Raw genomic sequence first — 14,590 nt, 5'->3', positions numbered from 1 at the left:
TGTCATTCAATTTTCAACGTAACTTCCGCTTGCGATCTGTGTAACTTGTTGTCTTGCTGTTGTGAAATATCAGAAAAAGTACATGCAATGTAAAGTATATGAAGTAAACTTTCCTTACCAAATACATTCAAATTTTTTCTTCAGGAGGAATTCCAAACATTGAGTTAGAGTGTTGGACCCAACAGTATAGGCTATACAGATTTTTTGTTTAAACCCCATATTTAACAACCCACCCAAGATGTAATAAATTGAGAAGGCAATGAGGAATCTAGAAAAATTTTGTATCAATGACCGCTATTACAGAAGCTTTTTAGATTGGAGACATGAAAACGCTGTATCTAAAAGACAAATGCAAATCTGTATTGCGGTATTCTATTTTAGATTGAACAAGAAAGATTAGACAACGTTTGGCCCAGACTTCGTGTACTTGCAAGATCATCACCCACCGATAAGCACACGCTTGTTAAAGGAATCATTGATAGTACAGTATCTGCAAACAGAGAAGTTGTTGCTGTAACTGGAGATGGCACAAATGATGGTCCTGCACTGAAAAAGGCTGATGTCGGATTTGCTATGGTATGAATCATGGATACAAGGAATTTCCAATATTGCAATGCTTTTTGGCTCTCAATTATGTTTATGTTGCCAGATATTGATATTCAGATTGCTAGTTCTTCGCAATAGTGAATATAGATTAAAGATTCTCTATCGCATGAAATGGCAGCATTATGGCCTAAAAATTGGGGAGTTTTTGACTTAACTGTATTTATAACTTAGCTGATTACACATCTCAGGCTCAAATCTCGTGTCCACCTTCACCCAGCATGTAATGAATTGGGTAGGCAATGCCGAACAGGAAAAGATTCAAATAAGAGTAGCTCCTAAGATTTAGTTAAACATCAATGGCTAGTTGCATAGGTCCTTGTTCAGAGAGACATTGTGAATAAGCATCATATAAAGAAATAATTTTGAATGCCTGTGAAGCTCTCCTAAAGTGAATTGTCTAAAAAAAATTTTAGTGCAGTAGTTGCACTAGTGCTATTTTTATATTTTTATGCCATAAAACACCCAGTCTCAATCGTTTATTAATTGCTAACCTCACTTCACAATTTTAGTGTAATTTATTTTTGACTTCAGGGTATTGCTGGAACTGACGTTGCAAAAGAAGCTTCCGATATTATTCTAACTGATGACAATTTTACATCAATCGTAAAAGCAGTAATGTGGGGACGAAACGTATATGACAGCATTGCTAAGTTCTTACAGTTTCAGCTTACTGTTAACGTTGTAGCTGTAACAGTTGCATTCGTCGGTGCTTGTGCTATCAATGTAGGTTTTCTATGTTTTCAAAACTTATATCTATCTTCAAAATTCACGATAACTGAAATTTGTTGTATTCCATAGTTTTTTTAACCAACAAACTATCATTACTGATATAATATTTATTTGGTTTCTGCGTCTTTAAAACCATTTTTCTTATCAAAGGTGGCAAAAATATTTTGATATAATAATATTTTTTTCATATGTATGTGAAGGTAAACAGCCTGTACCCATTGCCTTAAATATATTGAAATGTTTCAATTTTGCCAATCGCCATTGTTGACACTTAATGTGCCACCTCAAATTTTTTTTAACAAAAATGACCTAAACATATTTCGATTGCGGTTCAGTTTTTGTTAGTGATGTCTAATCTTGAGGGTATTTATTGGATCGTAAATATGGGAAACCACGATAAGTTGTGCTCAAAAAAATTACAGAACTTGCACTTATTTCTTATACTATGTAGAACTTAAAATAGGTGGCCATTCACCTGTGGCTTTGTTAGAATGTCAAGTGGTCATACATTGCGTGACTGATTTATTTTCAAGCTACAGTCTATATTCTAAATTACAACTCGAAAAATCTTGTATTATCATATTAACTATATTCATATTGCAACAAAATCAAATTATTGAAGATTTTCCTCTTAATTTAAATTTATTGAACTCACAAATTACATCGGCTGATGTTAATAACAAATATAAGACCCACGAGTATCATCAAAACTTGGTTAGACATAAAGAAGACCCATATTAGGATTTTAAATTAGTAATATTTGGAACTTTATGATGCTCTTTTTAAATTAGAACATGCTCCTGTCAAGCTTAGGTCATTGACGGAACGGGCTTCATCAACATACTTTATCATTGACTCAAACTCCAATAACCATTTTTACTGACTTTAATATATTGACAAAATCCAAACTATTGGAAACGTCAATGCTAATAATTCTGGTTATTGCATGTGGTTTATTATGTAATAAATTTTTCAAACGAACTACTGTAGAAGCAAATGCAAGAGAAAATATTGTATAATTCATAATGTTTTTTAATGACAGGATTCCCAAACCGCGGCCGACGAGTCATGATGATTTTTTTGTGATATCACTCAACAGTACAGTTCACTGATAATACACTAAATTTTTATTCCAGGACACTCCATTGAAAGCCGTACAAATGTTATGGGTTAATCTGATTATGGACACGTTTGCTGCACTTGCTCTCGCTACAGAACAACCAACTGATGCCTTGCTCAATCGTAAACCTTATGGAAGAAACAAGGCACTCGTATCTAGAACCATGATGAAAAATATCCTCGGACACGCTTTCTACCAAATGATCATCATTTTCGGGTTACTGTTTGGTGGTAAGTTTTTGTCTTCAAGTGTTGTTGTGATATATATAATACAAGGTGTTTGTAAAGTCCCGATTTAAATTAGGTAAGTAAAAGAACGTTTGGGTGCTTAGTTTAAAGTATAATTGAATATGAACTGTAATATCTTATAGGTATCATATTTTACTGACCATAATGCACACTTCAAATCCCCCTTTTTTTCTCAAAAATCAATTTTAAGCCTTTCAGCCGGTACGCCTAATTTATGAATCAGGTAGTGCCTTATGCTTTATTACCCACACTCTAAAATAGTACAGGTATTAAAATGTGTGAATAAATCTGAGCAAATAATTGACAGTGTGCAATATAAAACGTTGCTTGTGCCTTATGGTCTGTTGAATACAGTAGTCTATTTTTTATAGTATATTTATATGTAATTGAGGACAATCAATTTAGTTCAGACTGATTTCAGTTACAGACATAATACGAAAATTAGAGCCAGTTTCAAATATAATTGTCAGGAAATTTCAAGGGAAATCGTCCCTGTGGAATTGAAAAGAATTAATATTGATGATGGAAGATGGTAGTTGGAGACGTATAACTGATTTTGTTTAAATCAATTCAAAATCAGTATCGCGTAAAAATTTTGTTATTGAAGTTTATATTTTTTCATTTACTTAACATTCGAATCATTTCTTTCGACAAAATTTGCCATTTATAACAATTTTGCTGAAAAGCGAACTAATAAAATTTTCTGAATTCGAAATCCAAAATATCATTCTATTTCAATATACTCATATCTATAAATGCTGTCTAAACTAGTACAGGGAAGCATTTTGGAAAATCATATTTTGATATAGGTCATCTATATTTAGTGTGTTTGTTTGGTCATGAATTGATTTTAAAACCCATGGCATATCATTTCCCCATGCTGGTTTTTGTATTGCCTTTTCCTAAATATTAGTAACTCATATTCTTGGCTATATTGCGCAATTGTTCCAATACATTATATATGACAACATTGCTCCGAGATCCGTGGTATTCCCAATGGTAATAATTCCTATTTAACTAATACATATATAAGAGGAGTGTTATGCAATCATGTCATGTCAATATTCATCATAGTGGTATGTATACGAAAGGTTATCCAAGTACTTTTCTTCGTTAAGGTACTATGTAACCTGAGTTTTTGGTAAATGGCTCCATCACCTCTTCTATGTATTTCTAATTGAATTTACAGCATATTGATCATATAAGTTCTACTTATGTATAGCCAAAATCGAATAATTCACTATTCCGAATACATTCTGAAACGATGTTTTTGAATAAGCAATATCGGGTATATTTTCAATATCGAAATATTTTTCTTGTTTAACATTAAAATTTGGGAAACTATTTTAAATTCATGAAAAATTTATCTGGTAATGAAGAATGTTTAAGATAAACTGATATTCTCTATCTATGAGTCTAATTTTGTCTGACCGTCGAATGTTGAATTGGTAATTTGACAAATATTCGAACAAAGCTATTCTAAATCATTCCTAAATTAAGTAATAATTATATCGAATATAAACAATTTTGAATGCACTCATTCGTTTTATGGACATCTCTGGTGTTTTTCATGTGCATAATTTTTTTTAGTATAATTTAATATTTTTGGCTTTCCACAATAAAATTTCTCAATTTATAGATTATAAATGGTTTTCTTTTAGTTTGGGTATTTTTGTAGCTGAAGCTTTTTTGTATTTATCATCTTTGTGATTTTTTTTTATACATTTTTTGATTTGTCTTTTCAGGTGAATTAATATTTGACATTGACAATGGACGTACAGCGCAACTTCATGCTCCACCAAGTGTACACTTTACCATCATTTTCAACACATTCGTACTCATGCAAATATTTAACGAAATAAACGCCCGAAAAATTCATGGTGAAAGAGACGTCTTTTCTGGAATGTTCACAAATCCAATCTTCGTTGCTATTATAATAGGAACCATAATTGTACAGGTATTGTAATTATATTCAATCGGTAAATATAATTCTTATTAAAATTTAAATCGTCAATCAATAAATAGTGAAGCAAAGGCAGAGAGGCAATTATTGTTAAACGTAGTAATCACACTGAGAGAGATCTTTTATAAATTCTGTTAGAACTGCTTTTGGAATAGATTTTTTTTTAATTCTGTTATTTGAAATTTGAAATAGCATTTTTCTTAAAATTTTTATTTTGGTATCGAAATGGATAATGTTTGATTCATAATTAAAATTTGAAAGGATGATGAATTTTCGAATACTAAATTACTTGTTCCAGTTATTGCAGTATATGATATCCATTTATATGTTAAATAATACAGTTTTATGTTGAATAACATAAAATTTTACATACATTATTTGGTTGGAATAACTCGAACTAATTTATTTTACAGTTTGTCATTGTACAATTTGGCGGACCCGCATTCAGCTGTGCACCGTTATCCTTAGCTCAGTGGTTATGGTGTATTTTCATCGGAATTAGTGAATTACTCTGGGGACAAGTGATTGCGACAATACCTAACAAGAAATTACCAAAGTGCATGACAGTATGTATTAATTATATGTTATGCTGATGCTGTTTTATATACTTATTATCTGGCCGGTCACGACTTCCTCCCCTCCACCATCAAGTCCAAATAAATTACCGGCTGACTAATCCCAAGCCCGACATGGTCTGGTAACTGAATGAGAGGCTGCGTTCGCCATATGATTAAACTGTATTATCAACTTTCCTCTCCCCCTGCATAAATATGTAAATCCTATCCTATCTTGTGGTTATGCATTATTACAGTGGTGTGAATATTTTTCTACGCAAATTCAAACAGATAGCTTCTGATACATTGTAGTTGTCATTCATGGCTTGCACTGCAAGTCATTTCCTCAATAGTGAGGACTTTGTGAAATTCTTTATTTTAAAAATGAGGGCTTAATAAAAATAAAGTATAAATAAATTATAGTTGCCCAAACTCTGAATGCACTTAATTGCAGAGCTGACACCATTTCTGAGCCATTAAAAAAGCAAATGTTAATTCACAGAAATATATCATAACTCTTGATCTTGTCTCCAGTCTGAAGGAAATTTTGACTTTATCGCATGCAGTCTTGCTCCTAAGTTACTACTGCAAATTTTACTTTCGAATTTCACCATTGAAAGTCTGAAATTCTGTCTCTCAATTCGCTTGGTAAAGGTGTACCCAAGTTAGATATGGCAGTCAACTCCTCTTGTGAGTAATAGAATGGTACCAAGCTTCATGGCTTACACACCATACTCAAAACTCGGATGAGGATTTCACGCAAATAATTATTCAATGAATTTTTCCACCAGATTGGTAAATCTGAACCAGAAGTTGATCCAGACCTTGGTGAGAAAGAAGACATTTTGGAAGAGTTTGGTGATCAACAATTGAAATCTCGTGGTCAGATCTTGTGGTTCCGTGGTCTCAACAGAATACAGCAACAGGTTTGTTCATGTTTTCTTCTAGCCTGGTCTAAATATAGTGTGTTGGGATTTTGATTTAAATATTATATTTGTTCGTACTTAAAGGGACTTAAATATTTATAGAAATTTTTAGTTTTGAGGAAATAAACTTTGTGTTTCTTATATGCAACAATATGATGGTATTGTCAATTTTTAACTAGTCAAATTTGATATAAATTATCCTGTGACTGATCATAGATAAGGTTTTCAAATTTGTACAATATGAGTATAATTGCACAGTATGACAGAAGTAATATTCATATTAAGAATTTAAGAAAAAAATTTTTGTTTATAATCAGTTTTGCAAGTTGAAGATTTTGTATAGAATTGTTATTCAGCAGTTATTTAGCAAAGTTAGCTAGCTCATTATAATGGGAATGTTCTGTCTTCAATTGAAATACAATAACATAATTCTAAAAAATTGAGTTCAGTGAGATTGACTGGAATGCTTAATGTGGTCAGGAAATAGTTTCAGTATTCTACAGTTTGCCTGCACATTAGTATTTTTAATAAAGCAGCAGCCTCATTTTTAAAGCATTAGACCTGACTGTGATGGCAACGCAATTTCAAATCTTGAGTTCAAATCCCATGCCCACCTCACTCAGAATGTAATAAATTGAATAGGTGATGTTTAGCCGTAAAGAATCAGGTTCTTTCAAACTGTAGAAGCTTCTTACCAAGCAGTTGCTTATGCGAAGTCTCGTTTGAGGCGAAGGGCGTATAAACAGTTGTAGTAAATAAATGAGCACAAATGAGATTTACGTTATTTGTTTTTCATCTTTTCTTCCTTCAATCTAGATTAAAACAAAGAGAGAGCAGGATCATCATTACAGATCTCTTCATGATCTTAGTGCAGAGGAAAGAAAACAATTTGCACCATTGTTACATCATCATTCAGCTCATGCTACTCCTATACAAGAAGAGAATGAAGAAGAGAAATAAATTTTTTTGAGATTTTAGTTACAGAAGATTTAGTTTTATTTTTTAGGTAGTACTTTTTTTGTCTTTGTTAGTAGAAGTAGAAAGTATAGTGAGTCTAAAGAATAAAGTTTAGTTTGCATTAGACTTATGTAAGGTTGTTTTTCAGAAGTAATAAGCATTTTTATTATGTGAGTGATTTGATTCAGATTTTTGATGGAGCTGTTTATTAGTTCAAATTATTTATGATATGGATAAGTTGTACAAGGTTTACAGATAGATTGAATAAGCATCATAGACGATTATATGTTAGTGTTTAGGATCTTCCGTATGTAATATGATCAAAATTTGTTTGATTATCATAAAATATTTGATTGAAGGCTACATTGAATTCAGCAATCTTTCTGATCTATCACTTGAGGCGATTGTAGTTTTCTAACATATGAAAATGACATGGAATAAATTTGAAGATTTTTTCTACTGATTAATCTTATTCTGTCTATTTATATACATATATAAATATTCGAACTGCTTAAAAATAATAAAATCTTGACTTTACAAGTGAAGTTATTTTGCTCGACTGTCAAATTGTGTCAATGCTGTTCTATTAATAAAACTTTTTGAGGATAAAGCCATGAGAAAATCATATATATATATAATATAATTGGTACTGCTCATATTTGTGTTCTATGCCAGCTCACAATATGAAGATTTGATTATTCAATTAGAAATATAGAATCACTGCAATAAACAGTGCTGGATTGTATAAAAGTAATAATATAATGATTAAATTGATGTTTGTTGCTTTAATTGTATGTACTATGTTGTGAGGTACATAAAAATCCATATCTACCATTTTTATGTACCTTTTTAATTCACCCCTCACTGAAAGCACAGAGTGTATTTATTGTGTAGGCTATTCCAGAACTGAAACATTGCAGCCCTACGCTTCATCTATATCAGCGGCTGCAATCTTTAATCTTAGTTACAATGTCTTTGAGCCATCGCCCAGCTTGAGAAGTTTTTTATCAATGAAATTTCATTTCTCTTTTAAATATCAATACCATAGTATTCTCTTCGTTTTGGTTATTGTTAATTAATAGGATTGTCGACAACATATAAAGCTATTTATTTTGTTTATTCCATATTTCGAACCTTATATCACATAATATTATTTTTCTATACCTGTATCTTTTCCTATCGTCTTCTGCCTTCACTTTTCCGACCCATTATATGAATTTTATCAATACCTTTATACAATATAACAAAACGATCAAACAGTGCGGCTGTCGAGGAACACAGCATACCAATGCCATTTAAATATTATTCTTTCGGTATATGATTGTAGATATAGTTTGAAAACTTTATGATTAAGTACAGTACAATATTGTACAATAAAAAGTAGTGGATTTCATAGAATTCATACTAAAAAAATTTTTAGTACTGTCGAATTCACATACTTTTTTTGTAGGTCTCGATTCAGCTCTGGCCTAGTTTATCTAAAAAAAATCACCAAAGTTTTAACTGCCTGCAATTAATTATTGGATTCTAATTTCCTTAATCTTATTAACTTTTGGGCTTGGTGAAATAACAAGTTCTAACAATATTGTACAGATGGACGTCGTACAGGCTTTTCAACAAGGATCAGCTGCTTCAAACACTAATGTAAATATTTAGAATGTTTGTAAATTTTCCTGTATTGCATCTTCCTGCCATGCAGTCAGTCAGTATTATTAAATTATTATCACAGAATGAATGGTGGAACAGGCATGTTTAAAATATTTTGTCATTTCTATTCTGTTTTCAAAGCATGATTTGTCTGGTGTTACATGAAATAGTAAAATACAACAACTTAGGCACTATATCCACCACTATCCTTACATACTCGTAGATTGCGATTCATGAATGTCAGCCACACAACTTCATAACATTGTATGCAAAGAAGATCACTTGCCAGTCACTGTATTTGGTACTTTATAGACAACTAACAAAACATCTCATTTATTTAATGTTTTGATTAGTTTTAAGAAAGACTTATTGGTATTTCACCCAGTGTAGGCAAAACATCATCGTTACTTAAATATATGATGCATGATTTTGTTGTGAACTGTAATTCGAAATAAAGGTTCTTAATCTTTCGCTATTTCTTAAGGACCTCTAAGAATATTTTTCAGACATTTTTTTACTTGAATACGTGCCATCATCCTCTTATAGATGATATCATGAAAATGTACTCTCTGAAAATATTTATTTTTTTCTTCCTGGAATCTACAAATTGGTGCTTTCTTTCACCTTCGTGCCACTGCCGTACTGCCTGTTAATGCTGGTTAGCTTGCAGTCGTCAAGTGCCTGTTGAGTTATTGTGCCGTAACTAAAATTTCGTGGTGAATTATCATATTCAGTGAATGAATATATCATCAGCATGTTGCGTTCAATCACATCATCTCAGTGAACATCAACGATCGACAAAATTTTGTTTTTTCTTGCTTTATGCTCTTTCACGAGTGAAGGCCAACTACTAATAATTTTGGCATGGCGAGTCTTTTGAGTAGTGTGGATGAACCTGTGGGAGACCATTACCATTGCTTGATCACTGCTTGTGTTCTTGTAGCAAGTTTGAAAAACTTTGCCATTTTTGATGAATATAACCTTTTCTCGATGATCTGACAGACAATGGCGCTTGCTCGACAGAGGCTTTGTTCTTCGACTTCTCAAGGCAATATAGAACCTGTAGCTTCTCAACAGTGCAATACAACTCCACCTTCATCTTCTCAACTTCCTTCTTCTCATAGAAAAGATTCTATACCTTTTATTGGTAATGTTTCTCTGCTCTTTATAGTCTTTAAACACTGCTTTTCTAGTAGTTATCCTGGTTAAAATATCAAAAATGGGCCTTATTACAGATGTTCCTAACGATAACTGTAACCTGTTTTTTCAAGAATTTTGTCTATGGTACTAAATGGTTTCATACCTGATTATGAAGACCTAGGAAGATAACAAAATTTGGTGGCCTTGAAATTTAATGCAAATGCTCAGCAAAGGCTCTTGCTTTGAAAATCAAATATAACAATTACAAACATAGGGAAAGTAGTCCATATTATAGATTCTGAACTAGTGATAGTTGTTAGGATATATCCAAATATACCCAACATCAAAACATAGTATTCTCAAAAATATCTTATAGCACATCCTCTGTTAACCTTGCTTATAATATATACATAATGGCTCTGTATAGCCACACGGCTAGTTTGGTAAGGCTTGGTAATGGTAACCAGTGTAGAGTTTACATGTACTGTTCAGTGTGACACATAAAATTATGATCTTAATTCTGAAAGATGAATCTATAAAAAACAAATATTGTGTTCCACTGTCCTATTTATTTATTTAGTCTGTGGTTTATTATTTTTACCAATCTATTTCCTATTAGTAATTTTTGAAGAAACCCATTACTGAATGATTTTTTGTGAGACATGTCTGTTGTTTATAAGAATGCTCCATATTGATATGTATAATTTTAGAGGGAAAATTACACAAATTAACAATTCATAATTACCGTAACTATTAATTTATCATTCCTATCTAATTTGTAAAAATGTTATTGTTTCGTTGTCATATGAATTTTGTGTGGGTGGATTATCGCTCATTGTGGCGAATTGTTTTTTGGTCCCACTCCCATCTAAATTCTAGGTCTGCGATTTCTATCTGTCCGATTTCTCCTTGTGTCATTGTGACCATAAGGTCCATATAAGCACCTGATTACTGCCAAGAGAACTTTCCATTTTTACAAAACATAATAATAGGCAACTGCTGTGCGTACAGTATTAATGTTGAGTAAGAAATACATTTATTCTTTTTTTTTCAGCATCATTCTATTCAGAATACTTTTATTTTTTATTTTTGAGATGATAGACTTTTTTGTATTTTTCGACTCGAAATATCTCATTTTCTTATAGTAAATACTCCTTTTGTTATTAAATTTCACCCCGTTCATCTACTTTTCTTATGACTTCATAATATGTTCTCATTTTTCTTTTAGATTCGGGTTGTTAACGCTTTCCGAAGTTCCTTATATGAAACCAGACATTATAAACGTAGCATGAATTCCGTCCATTCAATTCACAACTTTTTACCGGCAATGCATCAATATGAAAATTATGACGATGATGAAGATGATGAGGTCATGACCCAGGAACAAATTAGTGACATTACAAACCAAATCAAACAAAATACGGCCATGTCACCTCCGGTGCACTTCATGTCAGCTGAAATTAATGCCGACGTGTCTTCATCGATAGAAAATAAAATGACTTCAGAAAATGAAAACCCAACTGCATGATGACGCATTATTTTCATCTTATACCTGTGTCTCGGATAACAGCTTCAAATGAATTGGATTTAAGTGTTGTCTTGCAGGTGGAAAAAGTTGCATAGTCGAATTTGAATATTTCTGACATAGTTTTGTTCTCGGCTTTTTACAGATGAAAATTTGTGTTTGTTATGAATTACCATGGGGAAGTTCGATTTGGTATAAAAATCAGTTTGTGTTTCTGAAATGACCCCTTTTTTGATAAATTGACTCAGAAACAAGTATTGATAATTTAGAAATTATAACCAAAGTTACAAATCTTACGTTTTATATTCATTTTATAAACTTAGATAAAAATCAGTTTTCTGGGTTTCATTTTTTGTGAAAATGATTGCATCACGATACTATTATCTCCGTATTTTTATGTAGCGTAACATATAGTTATATTGTTAATAAATGTAATTTTATTATATAGTATATTGGCCACTGATAAGACATATTACCCATAAGACTATATGTGCTGAATTTAAACTAGTTTATTTTTATCCAAAAGTGATCGTTTATTTTTGAAATGGAGTTTTTAATTTAAGTTTGCTGCACTCAATCTGGCTTTGAAAATGGAAGTTCTATTTCATCATTCTGTTAGAAGTTAGATACCTTGTTTAATAATGCAATCCCCCTTAGTTCGTTAAAAATGACAGATTTTAAAGTATGAAACGTGATTAATATAAATGCAGTTCCTTACCCCGTCTGGTTCATTATTTTGATTTTGTATGTTTTTTTCTGAACCTTGCTTTTAGCGTTTTAAATTTATATTTTTTTCTCCAAAATATACCTTTCATTCTTTGCTATTGCATTCTCATGCATATAATTTGCAACTGATATTTACAGCACAATAAGTGTGCTTGGCACTTCCATATTAACCTGACAACTGTTTTAGTTGTGTAAAAACTACCGGTAATTCGGTTTTTGATTTTTCGTTTTAAATTTTTTTTACCTATTTTTAACGGTATCTGAATGTCAATTCTATAACAGTTCTAGATTACTACCAGTCGTCCATTCTCACATCTGCTTGGTATTATTGGTATTGAGCCATCAACTGTATAATTTCTGATTTAACTTATATGAAATTCCATTTCTTGATAGTTAATATTTTAGAATTCTTTGTAATTCTCTATCAGAATATTGTGAGAAAGTTGGCTGTACAAAAATTAACGTAGTAATTTATGAATTCGTCAACAGCATTTTTTGATAGCTCAAGTATCCTTTTTTGTTTAGGTCATATTATTATCCATATTGGCTATGTTGAAAAATTAATGTGCCGTATTATCAAGATATAAATGTCTGAATGAATATTGTTTTAACTCATATTTTTCCGATAAAATTCATGTCATTGGTAATTAAAGGAAGAACGTTATTGGTGAAGAAGCATATTCTTTTGTATTTTGATTTATATAACTTTGTTCATTTAGGAAATAATTTATATTGTTTTAACTGTAGTTTGTTTTCTGTAGTCAAAACATAGTTGCAAGACACCGAATGTGTTAAAAAGAATTTCTTTACACATGAATCATCTCTATGGCACATTCAATCCTTCAGGAATATAGGCTCAAATAGATTCGCTGAAATTTTCCTGACAATGACCGATACGAGTTTATCAATTGTCCTATAGCAACCAATCAATTTCTCTATACAACAGTACTATAGGAATATACAAGAAAATTTTTTTTTTATTAGTGCTATAAAAATTTACTAGGAAGCTTGCAAAAATTTGCTATTGCTTTTTTACAATCTACTGCATTGTTTTTGATTTCATTTGCCCATTTCTCAGATTTTAAAGTGAAGATTTTTGATCCTGTTCGAAAAGATATCGAATTATTAATCGACCATTTACGAGCATTAATTTCGATTGAAAACTATATTGATAATAATTTGTATATAACAAAAATTTATAGTTTAAAATTCCGCATTTTTTTTGTGTTTTAGGTTTTTATTTTACACAAGATAAAATTTCTTAATTCTCTCATCATCTGACAAAAACCTAATCTTACTACCTAAATAAAAAAGAAATGATAGTCTTGGTCGAAAAGGGTTTACTGGGGCTCACAAAGTGGCCTCAATTTCCCTATGTAAGTCCATTTTCTCTCTTCACTAATAAGCAATACCTTTAAATCTATATTTCTATCTATATTGTTTCAATAGACGAATGCGGTTTGCGGAAAATGTTAATGTGATTCGACGTGACTTGACATGTAATTTCAAATTGGTATGCACATTTTTTATTATTGAGCAGGTTTATTTGGTTTCTAAAATCTTCTGTACCATTTTTCTTATTGTTTCATGTAAATACATCAATATACAAAAAAAACTTCCATCTTCTCAAAAAAAAAATCGTTTTTTACTCCCATCTACTTTCAAAATGCAGATATATTTGTGTGGTTACGTGTTTTTTATCCCATAAACTTTATTCTTTTGGGTCTCCATAGGATTCAAGTTCAAATCGTGCAGCATTGAAGTTTACTGTTGATAAAAATATCAAAATTCGTTTCGATAGAGAGATAATTTTTATTTTCGCTTTAACCAGCAGTTGTTATGAGAATGTGACATCTACAAGGAGTGCTTACCCAAGAGGTTCATCTCATTCTCATGCATAAATCAGACAAATCGCAGGTTTTTCTAAGGCAGTGGTTCACAATATATTTTCTTATCTTGATTTTCATGTGTTACCTAAGTATGTTCTGAAGCAAGACGACAAATAGTTATTGATGGCGCCTGTATATTTTCTCAAGCCCTTGATATGCTTCAAGTTTTAATTTAATACATTATTACTGATTGTATGTTTTCATTAGTTTTTTTCTTTTGTTTATTCAAATAAAAGTTTGTACCGTTGTTGAACTATACGTTGAATGTTTATGTTATTAAATTTATTCATAAAAAATGTTCCGAAATTGTTGTATAATCATGCGGTAACAGTATCCTGGTTTTCACCTTCCCTTTTTTAATTCTATTAAATTGAAGGCTCGTATAAATTGGCAAAAGGAGGCAGTACATAGCTGACGCTATTTTCGGGTTTTACAGATCGATAGGATTTTGATATTTATTCAGAGAGAGAAGAAAGTGGATATTTATCATCTAGTGAGAGAGTATAGCCGATAAAACGGCTTCATCATATGGCGAACCACGGCTCCTCGTCAGGTTACGA

The 14,590-nt window shown here is 31.4% G+C and overlaps 1 protein-coding gene across 4 annotated transcripts in view; it reads left to right on the top strand.

The window, feature by feature from the left end:
- LOC120340151 (plasma membrane calcium-transporting ATPase 2-like) overlaps positions 1 to 14,286 on the top strand; it is a 30,189-nt gene extending 15,903 nt beyond the window's left edge. The window contains exons 14-22 of one of the 4 annotated variants that reach the window (XM_039408428.2): positions 382 to 576; positions 1,138 to 1,329; positions 2,472 to 2,685; positions 4,449 to 4,660; positions 5,080 to 5,232; positions 6,012 to 6,146; positions 8,697 to 8,747; positions 9,753 to 9,897; positions 11,119 to 11,367. In XM_039408428.2, coding sequence (XP_039264362.1) covers positions 382 to 576; positions 1,138 to 1,329; positions 2,472 to 2,685; positions 4,449 to 4,660; positions 5,080 to 5,232; positions 6,012 to 6,146; positions 8,697 to 8,747; positions 9,753 to 9,897; positions 11,119 to 11,132 — 1,311 coding nt within the window. In that variant the 3' untranslated portion in view covers positions 11,133 to 11,367. Of the gene's footprint in view, positions 1 to 381; positions 577 to 1,137; positions 1,330 to 2,471; positions 2,686 to 4,448; positions 4,661 to 5,079; positions 5,233 to 6,011; positions 6,147 to 6,962; positions 7,153 to 8,696; positions 8,748 to 9,752; positions 9,898 to 11,118 lie in introns of all 4 variants that reach the window. The other 3 variants (XM_039408426.2, XM_039408429.2, XM_039408427.2) reach the window with 3 other exon arrangements.
- Positions 14,287 to 14,590: the final 304 nt, after the last annotated feature.

The sequence above is a fragment of the Styela clava genome, chromosome 9 (genome assembly GCF_964204865.1).
Source record: "Styela clava chromosome 9, kaStyClav1.hap1.2, whole genome shotgun sequence".
In the NCBI taxonomy this organism is placed as follows: domain Eukaryota; kingdom Metazoa; phylum Chordata; class Ascidiacea; order Stolidobranchia; family Styelidae; genus Styela; species Styela clava.
Note: the sequence above shows the minus strand (reverse complement) of the source record. Positions and strands in the feature narration are given on the sequence as shown.